This window comes from Leishmania infantum, chromosome 35, assembly GCF_000002875.2.
Source record: "Leishmania infantum JPCM5 genome chromosome 35".
Classification (NCBI taxonomy): Eukaryota; Euglenozoa; class Kinetoplastea; order Trypanosomatida; family Trypanosomatidae; genus Leishmania; species Leishmania infantum.
In genome coordinates, this window is record NC_009419.2 from 42,801 (window position 1) to 63,332 (window position 20,532).

At 55.9% G+C, this 20,532-nt stretch overlaps 7 protein-coding genes across 7 annotated transcripts; all 7 read left to right on the top strand.

Annotated features, from left to right (window-relative positions):
• Positions 1-522: 522 nt before the first annotated feature.
• Positions 523-1,245, top strand: LINJ_35_0190 (conserved hypothetical protein; the record flags this gene model as incomplete). The annotated part of the gene is made up of 1 exon (XM_001468802.1): positions 523-1,245. The coding sequence occupies one exon, from the start codon at positions 523-525 to the stop codon at positions 1,243-1,245; it is 723 nt and encodes a 240-aa protein (XP_001468839.1).
• A 1,750-nt stretch (positions 1,246-2,995) lies between these two features.
• On the top strand, positions 2,996-9,367 carry LINJ_35_0200 (conserved hypothetical protein; the record flags this gene model as incomplete). The annotated part of the gene is made up of 1 exon (XM_001468803.1): positions 2,996-9,367. The coding sequence occupies one exon, from the start codon at positions 2,996-2,998 to the stop codon at positions 9,365-9,367; it is 6,372 nt and encodes a 2,123-aa protein (XP_001468840.1).
• A 955-nt stretch (positions 9,368-10,322) lies between these two features.
• LINJ_35_0210 (conserved hypothetical protein) lies at positions 10,323-10,544 on the top strand (the record flags this gene model as incomplete). The annotated part of the gene is made up of 1 exon (XM_001468804.1): positions 10,323-10,544. One exon carries the CDS (start codon positions 10,323-10,325, stop codon positions 10,542-10,544), a length of 222 nt encoding a protein of 73 aa, XP_001468841.1.
• Positions 10,545-11,516: 972 nt separating this feature from the next.
• On the top strand, positions 11,517-12,308 carry LINJ_35_0220 (conserved hypothetical protein; the record flags this gene model as incomplete). Its single annotated transcript, XM_001468805.1, has 1 exon — positions 11,517-12,308. The coding sequence occupies one exon, from the start codon at positions 11,517-11,519 to the stop codon at positions 12,306-12,308; it is 792 nt and encodes a 263-aa protein (XP_001468842.1).
• A 983-nt stretch (positions 12,309-13,291) lies between these two features.
• On the top strand, positions 13,292-14,398 carry LINJ_35_0230 (conserved hypothetical protein; the record flags this gene model as incomplete). The annotated part of the gene is made up of 1 exon (XM_001468806.1): positions 13,292-14,398. The coding sequence occupies one exon, from the start codon at positions 13,292-13,294 to the stop codon at positions 14,396-14,398; it is 1,107 nt and encodes a 368-aa protein (XP_001468843.1).
• Positions 14,399-17,332: 2,934 nt separating this feature from the next.
• Positions 17,333-17,647, top strand: LINJ_35_0240 (60S ribosomal protein L30; the record flags this gene model as incomplete). The annotated part of the gene is made up of 1 exon (XM_001468807.1): positions 17,333-17,647. One exon carries the CDS (start codon positions 17,333-17,335, stop codon positions 17,645-17,647), a length of 315 nt encoding a protein of 104 aa, XP_001468844.1.
• Positions 17,648-18,475: 828 nt separating this feature from the next.
• Positions 18,476-20,530, top strand: LINJ_35_0250 (conserved hypothetical protein; the record flags this gene model as incomplete). The annotated part of the gene is made up of 1 exon (XM_001468808.2): positions 18,476-20,530. A coding segment is annotated over one exon (2,055 nt), but the record flags the coding sequence as incomplete, so codon positions are not given.
• Positions 20,531-20,532: the final 2 nt, after the last annotated feature.

Sequence of the window (20,532 nt, forward strand, 5' to 3'; positions counted from 1 at the left end):
GCAAATCGTTTTTTTTCTTTTGCGGTCTTGCACACATGTAATGGTAACTTTTCGCCAAATTGCTTCGTGCCTGTCGCCCGCGGTAAATGCGTCAACAGGGGTAACATATGCCGCTGTACACGCTGAATTGAAAGCAAAATTTACTGCCCAAAGATGACAAACTATGTGATGATAGGCGTTTCATGCACCGCATAAGAAAAATACTATCTTGCCAAGCGCTTGCTGCCTGCTTCCAACAGGGTTCGATGGCTGTCAAGAGCAAACACGATATCTGACATTTATCTTTCCGATTTATTTTGCCGCGCTCTGGCTATGTCTTTATCCAAGAAACAAATTTTGGCGCGATTATCGAGCCGCGAATCTTATCGAACAAGCCGTGGCCGTTTAATCTCAATTCGATACCTTCCTCACTCCTTTGACTTTTGAGTTCTCTCTGTTCAGCAAAGTTGTCGAATATAGAACGACAAAAAATCCACAGTGAACCGCGCAACAGCAAAAAGAAAGCAGAAAAAAAGAATCGCGATGAACAAGCAGCGCATCCGGGGCGAATCCTTTAAACAGGAGTACCAGGCAGCTGGTCGCCACCGCACCAATCGCAAGCGCGACCCGTCGATGAACAAGACCGATCCTCATCTCGTTATTGCACCTCAAGCTGAGATATACCAGGGGAAACTGGTTCTAGTTCTTGATCTTGATGAGACGCTGGTGTTCGCTCGTAGCGGACCTCTTTATGCTCGACCTGGGATTCCTGAGTTCTTTCAGATGTGCAAGGACAAAGGTATCGAGGTTGTTGTGTGGACGGCTGGGTTGAAGGCCTATGCGCAAGCTATTGTGTCGAATATCGACACATGTAATGCTGTCTCACACTGTATATACCGTCACAACAAGTGGTTCAACGGCCAGCCGGGCTATCGCAAGGATCTGAATGCTCTTGGTCGTCCTCTCGACCGCGTTCTCATAGTCGAAAACACTCCGGATTGTATTCGAGGCTATCAAGACAACGGCATCCTTGTCAGCGATTACGAGGGTGGCGACGGAGAGGACAACACACTGTATGCGCTAGCAGAGCTGGTGAAAGTTCTCAGTGAAAGCGATTTTACTGTTCCGCAGTTTATCGCGAACTGCGAATTGCTGAAGCGTGAGCCTGTAATGACGGACGTTGGGGACTACATTAATGCATACACGCTTGATACCAACTGCTTTGATCCTGCGCATGTTCGTGTTAACCGAGATTTGCAAAGGTAGACTGGCTGGCACAGTGTTGTTTCTACTGCTTCATCTTTCGTCGAAGATGCAGACATTGGCTCACACTCGAAATCTACACTCAAGCATATTTTTCTGTATTATTTTTTTTATCTATTTGCTTGTTTTTGAAAGACTTTGCCCATGTTGTATGGCGATGGTGCGAACGTCAACGTGATGTTGCCTCGCTTCTGCAGCTTTTTTTTTGTTGCTGTTGTCGATGAGGAATGTTTTTGTCTGCCAAAGGAAAAATGATATCCTTTTCCATCTCATCAGTCAAGCCATTTAACCCGGGTCCTCTTGCTGCTACTCCCGGTGTCTCTTTTTTTTTTCGCGCGCAGTACATACTCTTGTTCGGGAGGCCAGTTCAATGAGGAAAAGGAAAGCGCAGTTACACGAACAATTCAGTGGCACTTCCACATTATTGTATCAGTCCATTTTTGAGGGAAAGCCAACAAGTAGCCTTTTTGTGTTACGTTTGCTGAGTGCGTTGTCTTTTAATGCGAACTGCTGTTTTCATATTCTGCTGTTTTGCTCGTTATTTGTGTCATCAGCAGCGAGAGTGACGGTGTTAGGGATGGGTAAGCGGAAGCGCTTCGCGGGGTAAAGTGCTGTGAACTGCACATAAGCGTGCTACCGTTTTGTCGAATCAACGCTTCCTGTTGAAAAGAGTTTGATGGAGGATCTGTGGTATTTTGCAAAGAGAAAAACGATTCAACTGTGTTTACACAATTGTTTCTATTACTTTTTGCTTAACGTTTCGTTTGGTGTAGCCTGTTTGTTGTCATTCGCGTAAGCTGCTTTTTAGGTGAGGATAGGGGCTGACCTCCTGTTGTGTGTACATGTGCCTGGGACATGATAGATCGACAAGAAATCAGAGCATGCCCGACGCCGGTTTTATTCGTCATTATTGCCATCTCTGAAAAAAAAAAGGCTGTCTTCCATGGTGTGCTTTTTTTTTTCGTATGCGCATGCGCCATGTATCAAATGGTGAATTTGATGTCAATGCTTTTTTTTCCATAACTGATCTTTATCTCGGGTCGATTAAAGAGTCATCTCTAGGGTAGTTTGGACTCTGCACCCTTGTGCTGCGTGTAGTCTGGCGGAACAACAAAAAAAGATTCTCTTCGCAACCTAAATGATTGCATCCGCGAGCGCTAAAGTTTGCCTGTAAGCAGGCTTCGCTAGATTTATCTCTGAGCTTTAAAGAGCGGCTCGAAACACTGATGCTTCTTTCTCAAACTTCCCATTCCTGCTGGTTCTAACTTTCTTCTTTTAGAGTCTTACTCATGGAAGAGGAAAAGTCAAATTACATTCTTTGCTCTTCAAAGGCACCCCGGCTGTCCGCCTAGAAACCAAAATCAAAGCAAACATACGTGAAAACAAAAAGTCTGATAAGGCTCTTCCGCATTTAGGCGCTGCTGCTTTCTGCTCGCTATTGCTCGCAATCGAGCCGAGCATTGCTCACCACGATTTGTAGACTTCTATGGTGCTCAGTGGCGCACTGTGCTGGTGCAGCGATCATTATCTTTAACCGGCACAACACGCGTCGCTCAGACATCAAGTGTACATATAGAACGAAGACCCATAAAGGCTCTGTAGACACAGCAAAAAGGAGCGGCACAGGGTTTTCTGCTTTTTGATCCGTTTTCCGTGATCTGGAAAACTAAATAGAAAGTTGTATTGGCAACCCTTGTTGCGAGGTTTTGCTTGCGTGATGTCATCTTCAGTGCAAGATGCGAGGCCCTCCTCGATGGATGATGCCTCTGCAATGTGGGATCAAATTCAACGTATGCCCTTTCAGCAGCTGCAGGAAACTAACGAGTTTGTGTACATTAAAAAGGTGATGTCGCTTGTGGCGCGCTATGTCTTTCTGGAATCTGACCCGAAGATGGCCGACCCCCGATACACGATCAGTATTGCAAAGCTGCTTAAAACCGTCTCCGCTAAGTGCCTCACCGAATTCGGACGACTCAGCAAGACAGCAGAGGAAACAACGGCTGAGATAGCGAACCTGCGGAGCGCTTTCAAAACACAACTTTCCTCAAAGGAGGAGGAAATTGAGAAGCTCAGCGACCTATTGCGCAAGGCTAGAGTAGAGGGGGCATCTCAAAATGCGGCAGCTGAGCCGTCGAGCTCAGAGGAGCTAGTTCGCTTGAAAACCGAGAATGATGAGCTTTCTCTTCAACTGCGAAACCTAACGCGGCGGAACGCGGAACTGAAGGAGGCCCTTGCATCGCGCAGTGATGACACGAGTGGCATTAAAGAACAGTATGAAAAGGCGCAACTGGAGTACCGCCACCTTGCAGCAAGGTACAAGCGTCTTGCCGATCGCTCTGCGAAAACAGAGGATATGCTGCAGGAACTGCGTCAGAAAGAGCACGGCAAGAAGCAAAAGGTAGACGACGAGCTGGATCGACTGCGGCAAAAAGTTCAATCTCTGCAGCAAGAAAACTACGCCCTCGTGCAGTCGCGCGATCGAGCGGAAGAGCTATGTGAAAAGCGGGAGGCAGAGGCGCTTCGTGACATGACGGAGCTGCGGAGACTGACGAAGGACCTCCTCGACGAAGAGCGCGCAAAGAATAAATCTCTTCGAGACGAGTTTGTCACCGTCAAGCAGGAATCTGATGCACATGTGGAGCAGCTGATGCACCAGCACGAGGTTGACCTCGACGAAAAGGAGGAGGAGATTGCACTACTCCGACGACAGCTGGAAAAGGCCACCAGCCAGCAAAAGTCTCATTTTCACCGTGACTCTTCAATCTCAGACGACTCGTCGTCGCACTCGTCGGTAAAAACCGGTACACCCGACATCAGCGACAAGGATGCAAAGATGCGCGTGATCCCCACAGAGGAGCAACGCAGGCTGGAGCGCGAGAACGACGATTTGCACGCCGAGGTGGAGCAGCTCGAACTGCGCATTGACGCACTTGATGAAGAAAACCTTCGACTGACGCGTCTCGTCAAGAACTACGAAAGTGGCAACGAGGGCTTGTATCGGCTAAGGCAAGAGTTGGCAGACCACACCCGAACTGTGGAGGTTCTCCAAGGCGAAAATGCGCAGCTGCGGGAACGGCTAAACGGCATGGAAGATTCCATTACGTTCAATGCCGCGCTCCGCGAGCTGTGCAAGCGGGTCGGGGTGACGGAGGAGGAAATCAACAGCCTGCGCCCTCAGAACGCAGCCGCGTACAGCGAAATGGACACTTTGAAGGAGGAGGTGAGCCTGCTGAAGGAGGAGGTGGAGTGGCTGGAGCGGGAGCGGCGCCATTGGATGAATAAGGTGCGACTGCAGCCCCTCATGGACACCAAACTGCGCTTCGAGCTAGGCCTCTCCTCCGAGCAGCTCAAGCAGCTGGACAAGCTGGTGGACCAGATGAAAGCCGGCACCGTTATAGTCGAGGAAAACGATGAGAGCTACAAGGATAAATATTTCAAGGAGCTGCAGGCGCGGCGTCGCGATGCTGAGCAGTTTAACGCGTTCGTGAAGGATCGCATAAATGACGCCCTGAAGAACGCTTTTGTGGACGTGAGCGCCCCTGACACCGCCGCCGCGGTGTCGGCACTGCGAGAGCATATCGATGTGATCACCTCCTCGTCCACGGCCGAGGCTGGTGCGCAGGCTGAGGAAAAGATCGAGCGACTGACTCGGCGGCTGGAGGAACTTGAGCAGTCCGAGAAGATGCGCGTGGAAGAGATTGCGCGTCTGCGGGAGCAGGTGGTGGCCGGCACGGCTGAGAAGGAGGTGATTTGCCGTGAGCGCGATCAGTACCGCGAGGCCATTTTTGGCGCTGCCGGGATAGGCGCGGCCCAGACCGAAGTCGCAGCCGGTGCACCTGCGCCGGCGCTCGGCGACTTTGGTGAGAGCCGCACAGGGGCTTTGTCAAACGCGAAGTGGCTGACTGTAGCGAATACGCTGCGCGAGCAGCTACGCGTGAAGGATACGCTGATCGACTCTCTGAGTAAGGAGCTTACAGTGGCGAAGGAGAAGTTAGAGGCGAGGCATGCTGCTGACGCAGAGCAGCACCGAAAGATGGAGCTCGAGAAGAAAGCAGACGCTTCCTTGCAAGATCAGATCAAAGCACTGACAGAATTGAACGAGGAGCTCACTGAGAGATGCGGCGCGTTGTCGAAGACGAATAAAGACCTCGAAGACAGCCTCGAGCGACTTGACCGAGGGACGACGAAGGAGCTGCTGCTCAAAGTGGTTCTGCTGCGTCGCCGCGAGGCGACTCTCCTTCAGCGACTGCGCCGAGCTCTCACTACACAAGAGGAGTCGAGTGCAGCTGTCAGACGAGTGGAGTCTCAGATGAAGAATACACTGGAGCGGCTTCGCGAGGTACTGGAGAATGATGGCCCCATCGAGGACGCGGTGCTGCCTCGTTCGTCAGCGGGGTGCAGCATGGAGAGCGAGATGCTCAGCTTCCTCGACTACGCCGTCCGGCATCTGCTTCAAGGCAGAATGTATCGAGAAGACAGCCGTTTTCTCCTTCACCTCAAGCAGGTTTATCAAGGTATGGAGGCCAACCAAGAGGTTTTGGAGCTGCGTCTCGACACGAAACGTCTTCGACACGAGCTGGCGGAGAAACAGGCGGAAATGGATGCACTGTCCGCCGAGGTGGCAGGCCTTCGCGCGGCGGCGACTGCCACCGAGGACGCAAGGGTGAACCCGAGCCCCGAATACACGGCTGCGGCCGTTGCAAAGAGCGAGGCAGAGGCAGCCACGTACAAACAGAAGTACGCTCTCGCCGCAAAGCGGCTTGAGGCTCGCGAGAAGGAGGTGGCGCAGCTAGAAAACGATATCGACTCTGCACGTCAAGAAGTCATCGAGGTGCGAGACCACATCCGCAACATCCTCAATGAGGGCGCTGACACGAAGGTGACGCCTTGTGGGTCGCTGCCGCACGCGAAGGTGAGCCCGACGGAGCTGGCTCGGTTGGAGAAAGAAATCGCGAGGCTGAAGACTGTCAACTTAGGGCTTCTGCACCACTCCATGGATCTGCAGTCGCAGGGTAAGTCATTGGAAATAGAGCTAGAGGCCAAACAGCAAGAGATCACGCTCTTGAAAAGTTCCGCAGATTCGCATCTGGTAACCACCTTTGTGAGCGCTGCGATTCGCGAACACGCCGCACTACGCCGGCAGAGTGAGCTGGCCCTCATCCAGGCGAAGCGACTCAAAATGCAACTGGCTGCAACGGAGGCTAACTATCACGTTGTTGCTAATGAGGCGACGGTGTACAAGACGGGCGCATATCGCCTGTATCGCAAGTACGTGGAGCAGGTCGTGTCCGTTGTGGATTACTTGCGGTGCGTGCAGCGCGCCAGCAAAGGCTCTCTCTCGCCGCACCAGGCGGAGATCATGGATCGCCGCCTTCGCAAAATCGTCTCGGACCTCGGTGAGTGCTTTGGCCGGAGCAAGATGCTGGCGATGCAGCTCTCTGACGCGCAGAACACTGTCGCCACTCTGGAACAGCAGTTGTCTCTACTGCATATGGAGGACAGCCCAGCCAAACGGGATGCGATAGACGTGAGGCTACAGGAGGCGCGTAGCAGAGTACGCGAGCACGACCGCCTCATGACGGAGTGCCAGGAGGAGAGGCAATTCCTACAGGCGAAGCTGATCCGCGCCGAGGCAAACAATAAAGATCTCAACGCCGAGGTGGCGCGGCTTGAGTTCGGGTACATGACAGCATCCCCCCTCGATGCAGAGCTGCTGGCCACACTTTTGCAGCTAAAGGAGAGTGTCTTTGACAAGGCGGTGGCACCGTCTGTGACCCTCGAATCAGCTCTATCCACCGCGTCGAACAAGCTGGGCTCGGGCAGCGCAGACGACGGCGACCTCGCCATTCGCGAGTACAAAAATGCGGTGCTTCGGCAGACAGAGCTCGCACAACAGTGCGCCACGCTGAAGAGGCAGGTGGCCGATGTGGACGCCGAGCGTCGCCGAATCGAGCACATGGCGGCGCAGCTGAGGGAGGAGGTACAGCAGGCGAGCGAGCAGGCTGCGTTCGCGCAGCGGCAGCTCGAAGAAGAGCGGCAAAAGGCGACGCAGCGCGAGGCGCGACTGCTGCGGGCGCATGAGACACAGTTGGAGGTGGCTCGCCGGGCCACAGAGCACAACGTTCACTGCTTGCAAGAAATGATCCAGAAGAAGGAGCAGCTAATCTCCTCTCTGCAGGAGCAGCTCTCCGCCGAACGCAGGAAGGGCGTCGAGTACGGGCTCGGCGAAGCAGTGCGAATGGAGCGGCTGCATGAGCACATGTTCCGTGAAAACACTGCCATGGTGGAGCGCTTCAAGAGCGCTATTGAAACTGTCGGGGACTCCGTGCGCCATGCGGGTGAGAGCGCAGCTCTGCCTCTTTTCATACCGGGCACCAGTAACGGCCTGCAGGAGCAGCTGCAGTTTCTTACTGCGGAGACAGTCCGCCTCCGTCACGAGTTGAAGGAGGCCCGCGCAAGTAGCATTGTGCTAGAGTCGCAGCTGGAGCAGCAGGTGCAGCAGCAGCTGTCGACTCGCGCCCCGCACGCTGGAGCCCCGCCAGGCCACAACACCGATGCTCTCATGGGCATCATACGCAATCAAACGGCAATGGTGGAGAGCCTGCGACAGCGGGAGATGCAGCTGACAGCAGAGCTCCAGCGTGAGAAGGAACAGCGGGCCTCTATGGAGCGGCAACTGAGCGATGTCCAGGCCCAACATGCGGAACAGGGAGGCATGTTACAGCTTCTGTCACAAGTGGCGTCCGCCGGTGGTGTGTCTGATGCACCGCTGGTAGGCGAGCTGCGCGCCCAGAACGCGGCTCTTGATCAGGAGCTGCGCATGATGCGCCAAATGTTGGAGGAGGAGCGGGCGCACGCAAGGCGCTTCCAGGTGGATGCTGCAGAGTGGAAGACACATATCGATGCACTGCAGGCTGAGGTGTCAGCGCAGCAGGTGGAGACGGAGCGTGCACAGCACCTGGCGGCGCTTAACGAAGGGCTGCGGGTGGATCTCAACACTGTGAAAGAGCAGAACGACAAGCTGATGGTGGCCGCTACGATCCTCAAGCAGAAGCTGATGGACGAGGCGCACCGCAGCGGTGAGTCTGCCCGGCTGCATCAGCAAGAGATCGCACTGGCGCAGCGCATGGGCACCATCCAACAAGAGTCGGCGAGCCACATGAAGGTGCTTGATCACCGCATTCGCGCCATCCAGAAGGAGCTCAACGAGCGGGTGGAAAAGGAGAAGACGATGCTGGAAAAGAACACGGAGTCGCAGCGACTTGTGTACCAGCTACACCAGCAGCTGTGTGCCAAGGATCGTGAGTTGGCTTCTCTGCAAGAGCAGCTGCGGCAGTTCAGTAGTACCTCGCCGGTACGCTTGCAGCAACGCGCCAGTGCGGTTGCCTCGGGTCTGCAAAGTCGAGGCACGCAGGTAGTCGCGGCGAGAGAAGAGCCGTTGCTGCAGCGCGGGAAAGAGGACGCTGTGGCGGGATCCAAGGCTGCTGCCGCTGGGCATCAACGAGCTGCATCTATGACTGACGCCGCAGGCGTTGAGACACTTACGAGCGTTATAGATAACCTCAAGCTCGTGATTGCAAAGTTGCAGAGCGAGAACGCCGATCTCCGCTCGACGCAAGTGCAGTCCGCCCGCTACGCGCGCCAATCACGAGAGCTGCGCGAACTAAAGAAACGGGAGCAGAGTTTGCAGACTCAGCTCGAAGATCTGTCCCGGCAGCTCGTGAGCTTGCGTGCTTCCTCCAGAGGCGACGGTGCCTCTTCTGTGTCGAACGCGGAGCTACATCGTCGTCTCGCAACTGAGCAAGCTGCCGCGGAGCAGTGCGAGATGGAACTCAACAACCTCCGTCTTCAACTTTCTAATGCCGATCGCCGGGTTGTCCGCCCACTGGATCCGACTAGTGGCGGTGCACAAGCGACGGCAGCCACGCCTGCAGCTCACTCGACCGTGCCTCCGCCACTGCCAAAGTCTCGCTTTTCCCATCACCAAGAGCGCCGTGGTGGAGATATGAGCTCGCTGGCTGAACTGCCGCAACGTCGCTTGAGTTCCACTCGATTGAGCGACACCGCCTCCGCGACTGCCGACCACAGTGCATCTCCGCAATTCTGCCACCGTGGCGAACTGTAATTAGGATGCGCTGTTGTGGCGCCGAAATGAGAGACGCTTGCCTACGCCAAATAGAAGCTGGGGCGTGTAGAGCAACAGAGAGGCACAAGCACGTCCTTTTCGTATACTATACGTGCAAACGCTACAGACAAGACGGTGGCACAGCCCCACACGCTAGCACACGCCCCTCTTCCCTGCACACACGCACACACACGCACACCATTCACGCCCGGCGCAGATTTGTCTTTTGTGTGTTGGTTTCATTTTTTGTTCTTTCTGCTTGAATGCATCAGCTCCATGTCTTGTGCATGCCTTTCTGGCTGAAATCGCACAAAGGCACTGCACGCGTCAAGTTTGCGCAACTACTCGAAAACGAATCAGGCCCGCATGATATGCCGGTTGATATGAGGGGCCCCTATAACAGGGGCACTCTCAGCACAGTCGAATCCGTAGTCGTGCAGAGGGGCTGAAGAGTGTGGAGACATAGTAAGCTCACGCTGTGTACGTTTTCATTTGGCGCACTGCCTTGGGATGCACTGGACAGCATACCACCCAATCCTGTGTGACACTGCGCATATTCACTGTGATGATGCTTCGGCTACCTTTCTCTTTCTTCTCTTCACCCTCCCCTTCCCTGCCTTCTTTTTCACCTCTGCATTCACCGAGGCGAGTGCGCACGTGTGCCAGTGCGTCTGTGTCTGTGCGCACGCTCGTGCCCACTAGGACAGTACCGCGATAGTTGCTGTGCTCCTCTTGGTGCTTCTCCTCGTGGCACCTGGTTTCAAACTGGGCTGCCCGGCCGTCTCACAGGCACTCACACAGTCGACTCCGACCTCCCTCCCTTCCAGAGTGCACACGATTTCTCTGCTAGCCCTTGGTTTCTTCTGTTGCTGTGTTCCTCTTCTCATTCCCGGCCGTGCGTCGGCACCTCTCGCTCCATCCCCTTCAGTACACAGAGGAAGCATCGGCGCCGCCAATGAGCGCCCTATTCGACTTCGAGACGGTCTTGTATGTGTTGCTCTTGATTGTGTGCACTGCAACGTACCTTAGACAATTCAGACCCACACTGTACCACCGTGATAGTTTTGAGCTCTACAAGAAGTTCCTCTACAAGTGTAGCGTGGTGGGCGATCGCCTCTCTCCGTGGGTTTCCATTTGCTGTCTCGTCTTGGCGTTTCGCGTCATTTTTGTGTATTGAGGGGACAAGAGAAAACAAAGCATGCTGTCAAAAAAGCCCATACAGAAAGGAAAACCGATGAAATGAAGCTCCAACATGTGCGGGGGGGCATGCCTGTCGGTCGCTGCTAGCACCCCGTTGAGAATGTTGACGGGGACGGCGCTCATGTCGCTGACGCACCAAATCCACCGTCTGCTGTGGACTTCAAACCCGTCTCGGCACACATACAAAATATCGTGACTGAGGGTGCCGGTCGGGGAGCTCTCCCTTTCCCAAAAGCCTCCTCGCCTGAGGTGCCTTGCATGTGCTCACCTAATCCCGCCTCATGTTTCTCTCGTCATCTGTAGTTCCGCCGCCCCAAGCGTCTGCCTCCGTTGGCTTAGGTGGGAGAAAGATATTGCCGTGCTGTTCTTCACAAACGCATAGAAATTGTCACCCAGGCGCCTAGGTAGTGCTGCCACTTCTTTGCGGTGTGTCATCTCTTGCATTCGATATCAGTGCTTGCATATTCTTGGGCGACTCCCCCCCCCCCCAAATACAGAGCCAAGCAAAAAAAAATACCAGGTGCGCACTTCCGACCCCGTCACGGAGACCACTGTCAAACAACACATTCCACTGTAAAAAAGAAGTAGCGTCACACACCCTCACTTCTGCTGTGCTTGCCGTTTTCGCTTTTTTTTACTGCGGCGAACTTTTAGCTGAGACACTACATCGCCTTTTCACTCCGTCCTGCACTCCGTGGCTCTCTCTTTAGGTATTCTTTCCGTCTCATCACATTCGCGCAGCTGATAGTTTGGTGGAAACTGACGGTGCATCGAAGCCGCACCTTGTGACCCTTCCTTTTCAGTCTAGTAGTAGTGGGAGTAGTAGTAGTGATCCTCCTTCCTGCTTCGTTCTCTGCCTGTGCGCGCGTCTTGGCGTAGCGTGCGGTTCTCCGTATCGCACTTACAAACAGTGCTTCTTTCCCATCTCGCGCGTTGCGTGGTGGACCACATGCTCTGCTCACGATCACTGCTAGGTGCGTTCTGTAGCACCACGCGCCTTCTCACCATCAGCGATGAGTACATTCCCCGCGCCTTTCCGGTGAAGTCGACGACCGGCCTCGCCGGTGTGGCTGTGGAGCCTCTGTGGAAGCCGAAGCTGCTTGCCGCCGCCTCGGAGCTGCAAGCGTTCCTCCACACATCCGACATTCCGCCAGAGTCGACCTATTACAACGTAACCATGACCTTAGTAAAGCGCATCAACTACGGCATCAAGGAGTGCCAGGATGACTGGTGCACGCTAGAGAAGAAGTTCTTCTGGGGCTGGCCAGTGGAGTATATCCTTCAAGTGACCTGGCGCGAGCTTGAGACGGCGCAGAAGTGGAATGAGTGGCGCTTTTGGGAGCTGGACCCGGAGCAGGTGAAGCGCGTAGCCCGCGAGGATCAGGCCATAGGGAAGGAGGGCTTAGGCTACAACACTCCTTGGGAGCAAGTTGTGCGCGAGGACTTCGACAAGCGCAAGAAGGCTCTCACACAGGAGGAGATGGCGGAGCTCAAGCGCATGGACACGGAGCGGATGGCGCGCGAGACGGCGGCGTACAAGGAGCGCAAGGAACGCATCCGTGACGACTTAGAGAAGGCGCGTGGCGAGATGCTCAAAAAGTTCCTGAACAAGCGGTACGCCGTAGACAAGGATCTGATGCGGATGCAGCCGGGTAAGAGCTACTCTGGCAAGAGCGCCGACGACCTTATTCACGAACTGCGCGCCTCCGTGAAGCAGACCCCTCCCCCTGCCAACAAGTAGGCAGCCGGATCTCGCTTGCAGCGCTGCAGCGCTGCATGAGATGTGCACGAGAGGCTTCGGCTGGGTGTGGCTTGGCCGTGCGCGAGAGCGACCACAGAGTGCGCTGCGACCACCTTTTGGATATTGCTCGGAGAAGGGTGTGGGATGCGGGTATTGTCTTGTGGCGGCGTCTGTGTTGTGTGTGCGGATGTTGCGCGTCGGCCTTCTGTGAGGTTTTATATGTGTATCATCCTCTCCTTCACCGTTTCTTCGTGTTTTGCACCGTCCAGCTGTTTCCTCTTAGCTAGGTATTCTACATTATCCGCAGCTGCGACCGCCATTCCGAAAATGAGCACGAATCTCTCTGTCACATCAAACTTCGCACCTTTGATTCGGTGCTGTCAATCGGCTCGAGCACGCCCACGTTCTTGTATCCCTCTCGCTGTACCACTGAGAGGTGCGCAGGTGGAGGGAATCGGACTCTATCAACCGCAGTCGCCGCCTCTGTCTCACTGTAGACACCTTCCGGTGCCACGCACGTCGCGGAAAGGTAGGGAAGGGAGGAGATTTCTTTCCCCTACCGGCTACAGGAAAGCAGGGGGGAGCCGAGCTGTAGGCCTTTTTCGCTTTTGTGGATGTCTTTGATGCCCACCGCTCATCTCTCTCTTTCTCTCTCCGTCTTCCATTTTTCGATTAAGTTGCATTCGCTCTCTCTCCCTCCAGAGGCACGCGAACACACCAAAGACCAACAACAACACAGGCGGCGCACACTTTTTTTTTCAGTTTTGTCGTGGGCTTCTAGAGAGAGCACTTCCTCCTCCTCCTTTGTTCGCATCGAAGGCGAGCTGTACGACCAAGTACTCAACGTTACATCAAAGACGCACCCTAGCGACCCTGCAAGCGCATCGACACCACTCGCCAGGAAACAACAAACAAGACATTTAATCTTCTTTTTCGTCAGCAGGTACACACACCGCTACCTTATTCTTTCTCTAACACACCGCATGATGCCCTTGTCGATACACGCGAGGACGTTTGTTCCGTCGTCGACGACCTACTCGCCGTCTGGAGCTAACGAGCAGACTGTTCATGCCGCTGACTCGAAGGACTGCGTTTGTATCGCCTTCTACGAGAACGGCAAGTGCCCGTATGGCTCTCACTGCGAGCACGCCCACCGCTTTTCGGAACTGAATACAGAGACCCAAATGAAATTACTCCGGAGCGTGCCAGTGGAGTCCATCCCGGCGCACTTCTTCGGCGCGTCTCACTCACGGGACGAGATGCTAGCTGCCCTGAATGCCGTGCTACCGAGGACATTGACGGCAGAGTACGGCTGTTTTAGCCCCATCCACAGGGGCGAGGCGGAGCGTACGGTCTCCACGCGTCGACGCCCCCCGGGAAAGGATCGCCAACTGGTGGTGCCGCACATTGGACCACAATCACCGACTCTTAATGCCGCCTCCCTTTCCAGTCGCACTTCTAGCAGCGCCGAGAGTCTTCACGTAGGTGGAAAACACCTGTCCAAGTGTTCGTCATCTCCCACGGCTGCCGCTTTCGCCGCTGCTGCTGCTCCCACCGCCGCGGACGCTGCGGCCTTTAAGATGCATCTGCCGCTCCGGTGCCGCTACCCGCATCGCTCGATTCCAGGCACCTACTACGATGTGCTGGCGCTTCCTCGTGACGCCTCGCAGGACGACATCATCGCTAAGTATCGCTCTTGGCAAAAGGACGGCTTCAAGCGCATGCGTCAGGTGGATCCTGTTGGGGCGGAGGCGGTGGACCGCATGATCGTGGAGGCGCGCAACGTGCTGGGAAACCCCATATTGCGCTCCGACTACGATCAGCAGCTGCCTTCTGCGCCAATGAAGCAGCAGCCATGGTCAGCCGCCTCGTGCGGCGCCGGCTTGACGAGTACGAGTACGACTCCAAGCAAGCACCACACTCAAGGACAGTCCTCCACGACGTCTTCTACATCCGAGGTGCACCACAGGTTGGGGGAATCGCACAAACTCCTCGGGCACAGCAGGAGCAACTCCAGCGTATATTACGCTGATTATGCGGCGCCTGTGGTGACCATCTCCAGCCTGCACAATGGAGAGAGCATTTGGTAGTTGCGCGCTCTCTTTCCAGGTAACCGGTGCTTCGGTATAGATGCCTCCCCCCCACCCCCTGCACGACCCCTTGAGTGCTGAGGGGGCGTGACCGCCACTTCCACGGCGAACGTGCACGGGAGACGAAGGGTGAAGCACGGATGCGCTGGACGTCTGTGTGGTGGAGCAGAGCGTTGTGCGAAGGTGCATTCACCGAACAGAGTAGTCAGATCCTTGCCAGCTGAGCCGCCGCGTCATCGATGATGTCTGATCAATGGCGGTCTGGCCTCCAGCGTCTCTTGCTCCGGTCCTGATACGCTTCATTTCGTGTTTAACACACGTCTTTCTAAAGACAGAATCCCCTGTTACTCGTCTCCCGATTTTTTCTTGTGCTTCTCTTCCCCTTCTTTGTGCGCACATGCGTGCAGTGTATCTAACCGAGTCGTTCTCTCTCACGTCGTCTTTGGGGCGTCTTTTTCTTCGCTTCATCTTGATGTTTACTTCCTTTTTCTGTCCGTGACGTGATTTTACATTCTCAGCGTCAACGAAGATTTCCTTTTTTTTCTTTCAGTGGGTTGTGCGCTGCAACACCTGCTGTATCTCCACAAAGATGCACCAGCATATCGATTGTCTCTTCCGTTCTCATTTTGTGCACGGCGCTTTCGCTTTTCGACTTCATTGTACGTCTGCAGACGCGCACACTCGTTTATGCCTTCAGCGCTCCCCTTCCTCGTGCGCGCCTCGTCGTTCCATCCCTCGTTTGATTTCGCATTTCCTAGAGTATTTACCCATCATTTTTCTATACAGGTACCCATTCCACCAGCTGGTCTTCTCTTCCCTCCTTTTCCACTTTTTTTTTTTGCTTCTGTTGTTTGTTTTGTTTCGAATTAGATGCACTTCTTTCGTTTCCCTCCCTCGGTCTCAGTCTAGGTCTGCCTTATCCACCGTACCTTTCACATCTGTAAACGCGCACGCGCGCCACCTTCACCCTTTTTCCCCCTTCGTACACTACCTCTTTCTTTTCTTGTAGGCGTGCCTCACTCTTGTTCTCGCGGTGTTCGGGCCACACACCGCAGTTTGTTCACTTGAGCTAAATCTCCTACGAAGGTGAAACACGTCAAAACCGATTAACGAGGGGGTGGGAAAAGAGGGGGCAACGCAGACATCTTTTGACGCTCCGGGTCTGCGAGGGTCATGCTCTTGCGAAAGAGGCGGGTCATTTGCCTGTGGTCGCGCGGTGCATGGAGAAGACGTCGAATGGACGGCCTTGAAACTGCACTACGTGGCTGCTGCCATCACCGCTGCTTCCCCCCCCCCTTTTGCCGCTGGCGTCGTCGCCGTCTCCTTTCTCCCCCTCCCCCTCCGTTGCCGCTTGCTATGTATCTCGACGCCTCCTCTTTTCTTTCCATATCCGTGTGTGCGTGTGTGTTTGTATGCTTACTCCGTTTAGATCTCTTACTTCTCCTTTGCACTGATGACGAGGGACGCATCAGCGTCGTATTTCAGGGCCCGGCACCCGCTCTGTGTGGGAAAGCCATACAGCCCCCTACTTGCTGACAAATGCGGAACCACTTCTGGTGGTGGCAGGGTGGAGCGCCTACGACGGAGGGGGGGTCAGCGCGATGCATTGCCACAGATGTCGGCGGCCAGGCCCTGGACGGCGTTGCGCCGCAGCGACCTGCAATCGTGCACACGTTAGTGTCACCCGTATGATTAGGCAGAATGCCAAGGTGACTGGAACCTGCACTACCCGGGCCCCCACGCTGCCCACTGGAGTGGGGAGCCTGAGCCGCCCCGAGGGACGCACCAGGTGGGCGACTGGCATAGTGGGGGAGCGGCTGTGAGGCGACCTGCGAAGCTGGTGTGGGCAGGGCTTAAGGCGGGGAGGCCGTGCTCTTCGACGACTGAGTCGGCGCGTTGCTGAAACGTTGGTGTCTGGCGCTGCTTCGCACGACTGGATGGGACCGTGAGAGGCCGGGGAGGGGTCGAGCCCGACTCACGCGCTATGGCAGTGTAGACCTGTTTCAAATGCGAAAAAACCTCTTTCTCCGTCTCCGCTGAATGACAGCTGTGCGCAATGCAGAAGTACGAGCGGCGTTTTGTACGCTTCCGCCGACTTCTCTGCCGTCATCTCTTTTCCGCTTCTTTTTTTTTCCGTCCTCTTCGGTCGCGACGCGCGAATCTCCTCGACCCTCTTCTATTAGCAGTTGTAAAGATGTGGCATGGACGCATGTTTTGGTGTATTGATTCAGGGTTCTTGTACTACACATTGGATTTGCTTTTGGCGTAGCGCGACTGCGCGTTCGTACCCCCGTGTGCTCTTGTGTGGGGACGTGCATCCGTCCGTGTGGTCGGTCTGCCGGCATGCACGTACTCTTCTTCCGCCGCTCTTGCTTTCTTTTGTTTGCTCGCTTCTCCACTGTTGCGCGTCGTTCTCGCGCGCGGACCGGAGGCGAGTTACGCAGCCCAGGCAGAGACCCGCATGCCACGAAAGCAGCACTCCCACCAAATGTAAAAAAAAAATAATGCACCAGGGTGCCCCCTCTCCCCCGCCATACTCCGATGCTGTCGCGCATGACGCTCTTTACGTAGGTGGTTGCCGCACCTGGCGTGAACGTGCTCTCCCACTTCATGAGAACAAAGAAAAACTAGCAGAATACGTTTTTTTTTTCGCTCGCACATCACCAGCGCGTTACCGTCTAGTCGCCGAACTCACGCTCTCTCCAATCACGGAACAACATGCTGGCTGTATCACACCGTATGTGCTCACTATCCGTCAACAACACGTCCCCCTTCTCCATCTTGTATTCCATTGTTCATCCTTTTCCGGCACAAATTTGCGTTGTGCCCTCCCTCACCGCTCTCATCCCCACCACCTTGAACACTTCTTCCCCCCCTCAAATGCACCCGTGCCACAGAGAAGTAGTTCCTTCAGCATCTTTCCGTCTCACAAAAATGGCCAAGAAGACGAAGTCTAAGGTGGACACGATCAACGCCAAGCTCCAGCTGGTGATGAAGTCCGGTAAGTACGTGCTCGGCACGCAGCAGGCGCTGACGACCCTCCGCCAGGGCCGCAGCAAGCTGATTGTGATCTCCAACAACTGCCCGCCGATCCGCCGCGCCGAGGTGGAGTACTACTGCACCCTCAGCAAGACCCCCATCCACCACTACTCTGGCAACAACCTGGACCTCGGTACGGCGTGCGGCAAGCACTTCCGCACGTGCGTCCTGTCCGTGACAAATGTTGGGGACTCTGACATCGCTGCTTAAAGGAAGGATAATGTGAACGGACAGCTTCTCTGTTCTTTTTCGTTTTAATTTGCGATTGTTTCCCGAAGAAGAAAAGCAACAATACCGAAAAGGGACGGAAAAATGTGCGCTTGACAGAATGGCATGTGCGAAGTTGGCGGCAGCGCACGTGCACACCTGGTGATGGCAGCAGCGGCGACAGTATGCACGCATGCGCACACCTGGCAACGCCAGGGACGGAAAGGGAAGAGGATAGAGAGGGTCAAGTGTCGGAGGAGGACAAGCACAGAAGGGGAGGGGCGAGGTCGTGACGGCGCGCGTGCTTGTTTTGCTCCGACCTCTCTCTCCCTGTGTGTTCCCACCCTCTCTCTTGATGCTTATCTGCGCGTGTTTTGCATAGGCACACACGCGACCCGCGCTGTTGCTGTCCGCTGCCGTCATGCCACCTCCCGCATTTCCTCTCCTCTGCACCCGTAGTGCTCGACAATCGCAGTAACAAAAAAGCGTGCGCTTCTTTTACATGCTTCATGTCCGACCCCTCTCCGTGGTGCGTTCACACTTCAGCGCGACCTCTTGCTCCTCCCCCACCCCCGCCCTTGCCTGATCTGCCAGAGTCGGCAGTACACCACCCTCTCGCTCTCGTCCTCCCTTGCTGCTCAATATCCACGCTGAGACACACACCCACGCAGACGCACCAAAAGCCAAGAAGGGGAGAGGGTGGGTGAAAGTGGGCGGAGGAAACCTCTTGCCGCGGTGTGCATCCGTCTGTCTGTCTGCTCCTTGCCTCTCTCGACGATTGGTGCTCGTTTGCTCTCTTAGTGCATATTCGATGCTTTACATATTTTCTAAATGAGCACCTCAACTCGTCGCATCAGCGTCACCTCGGAGCAGCTGCAGAGCGACGCTCTTCGCGCCCAGCTCTTCAGTGCGTGCTGCGCGTACGGCGTTGTGGAGTGGGCGCAGTACCAGGAGGACCCGAACTACAACACCACCACAGTGCACATTCAGTTCCAGAAGCTGTCCAGCGCCGACCGTCTCCGCAGCGACGTGCAGCAGCGAGGGCGCCTTTGGCAGATCGAGAGCGAACCGGCGGCGCTGTGCGTGGGTACGGATGTTCTACTGAGCGCTGCGGAGGTGCTGCGCCTTGGCCGTCTCACCGCTGCACTGCCCGGCTTTGCATGCACGGCACTTATAGGCGTCACTGTAAGCAACACAAGCACCGCGGCAACGGCGAAGCAGACGCCGTCGCTGCCTACATTTGAGGAGAAGAGCTTTCTGCTGCACGGCCGCAGCACCGCATCGCGCACCACCCCCGCTTCTTCCAAGGTCACAGCCGAGCAGGAGGCTGCCCTATGGTCTGGGTTCGAACAAGAATCCTCTGAGGTGCGCCACAGCTGCCTCGGCCCGTACTGCGCAGTGCTTCATTTTGGCTCCCCGCGCGATGCCAATGAGTTTCTCTGCCAGCACCAACTCATTTTGGCGGAGCAGCACAGCGTGTACGCCATTCACGTTGGCACCGCACCCGGCTGCGCATTAGCGGTCGCGCTGCCAAAAATGTTGGCACGGCACGCGCTTGCCGACTGTGCCGTCGATGGGCGCGTGGTGCGCGGCTACGTGGTGGCCATGCACTCTAGCACGTACTGCGTGGTGGATGCTGGCCTCTATCCATCCGCTGATCAGGCAAGCATCACCACGCTAGTTCACACGCACACCAACTTCTTAAGCGTATCACTAGGGGACGAGGTGCAGGTGCAGCTGTCCGCCAGTGGGGGGCTGACAATGGCTGAGAAAGGGATGGTCGGGGGCAAGCTGCTGCGCGTCACCAGCGCCTCTGCTTTTTCAACTCGCCGCTCCGTTACCAAGGCGCAGCTACCCAATACTGCTGCTCGCACCCTTCGCACCTCCAACCTAGCGCATGGCTTAGTTGGCGCTGCTTCATCGCCGCACCAGCCGCAGGCGAGACCTGCCAGTGGAGGCAGGGCAACGGATGTGGCGGGGGCGGTAAGGCGCGGCACGCTCAACAACAAGCCAAACGCGACAGTCACCGGTGGTGGTAATGGTGGTGCAGTTACATCCAAGCCTGCAGGCGGAGCTGCTGCCAAGGCACTTGCCAGCAAGCTTTTCAGGAGTATTCAGCAGAAGAGAAGTAGCGGCGGAGACAGTGAGGGCAACTCCGCGGAACGCATCTGCGCCTACCCAGCCGGCCTAGGCGCGTACGCGCGGCTGCTGGTGCGCGTAGAGCGGATCGAAGAGGATGGCCTGCACGCCCGCTGCGTCGACGACGCCGAAAACTGCGGCTACGCCGGGCCCGTTTTCATCCCTGCCGCGTTTGTGCCGGCTGACACCAGCAGCACCGGTCAGGGATGGCGGACGTTTGCGGTTGTAGGGGAGCGCATGCATGTGGCGCTGCTTTACATGGTGGCCGTGGGTGGCAGCGCCGCAACCATGCGTGGCGTTGCCTCCAAAAAGGAGGCGGATCTTCGCCACGCGGCAGCAGCCGCGGTGAGGGTCACGCCAGGAGACGTGGAGGGCGCCTCGGTTACGGCGGGGACGACAGTAATGGCAATGACCATGCTGAAGCTTTCTGCCGGCGATCTCGGTGTCCCGGCGGCCGACCACACATCCCCATACTTCCCCGCCTTTCTTCTCTACCCAGGGCTGCACGCGCCAGCGTCGCTGCGCCAAACGGTGCTTCTGCTGCCCTTGTCCGACCTGGGCTCGCTGGACCCCGCAACCCTCTCCACCTTGCCGGCGTCTCTCATTGTGTCAGAGGTGGTGAACGACGTGATGCGTGGGCAGTACGCCGTGGTAGTACCATGCGCAGTCTACGCCGCGCGCCAAGCTCAGCGCGCGGCCGCACAAGAGCAGCGCAAGACGGCTGAGGTGGACGAGGTGAAGCGCCGATG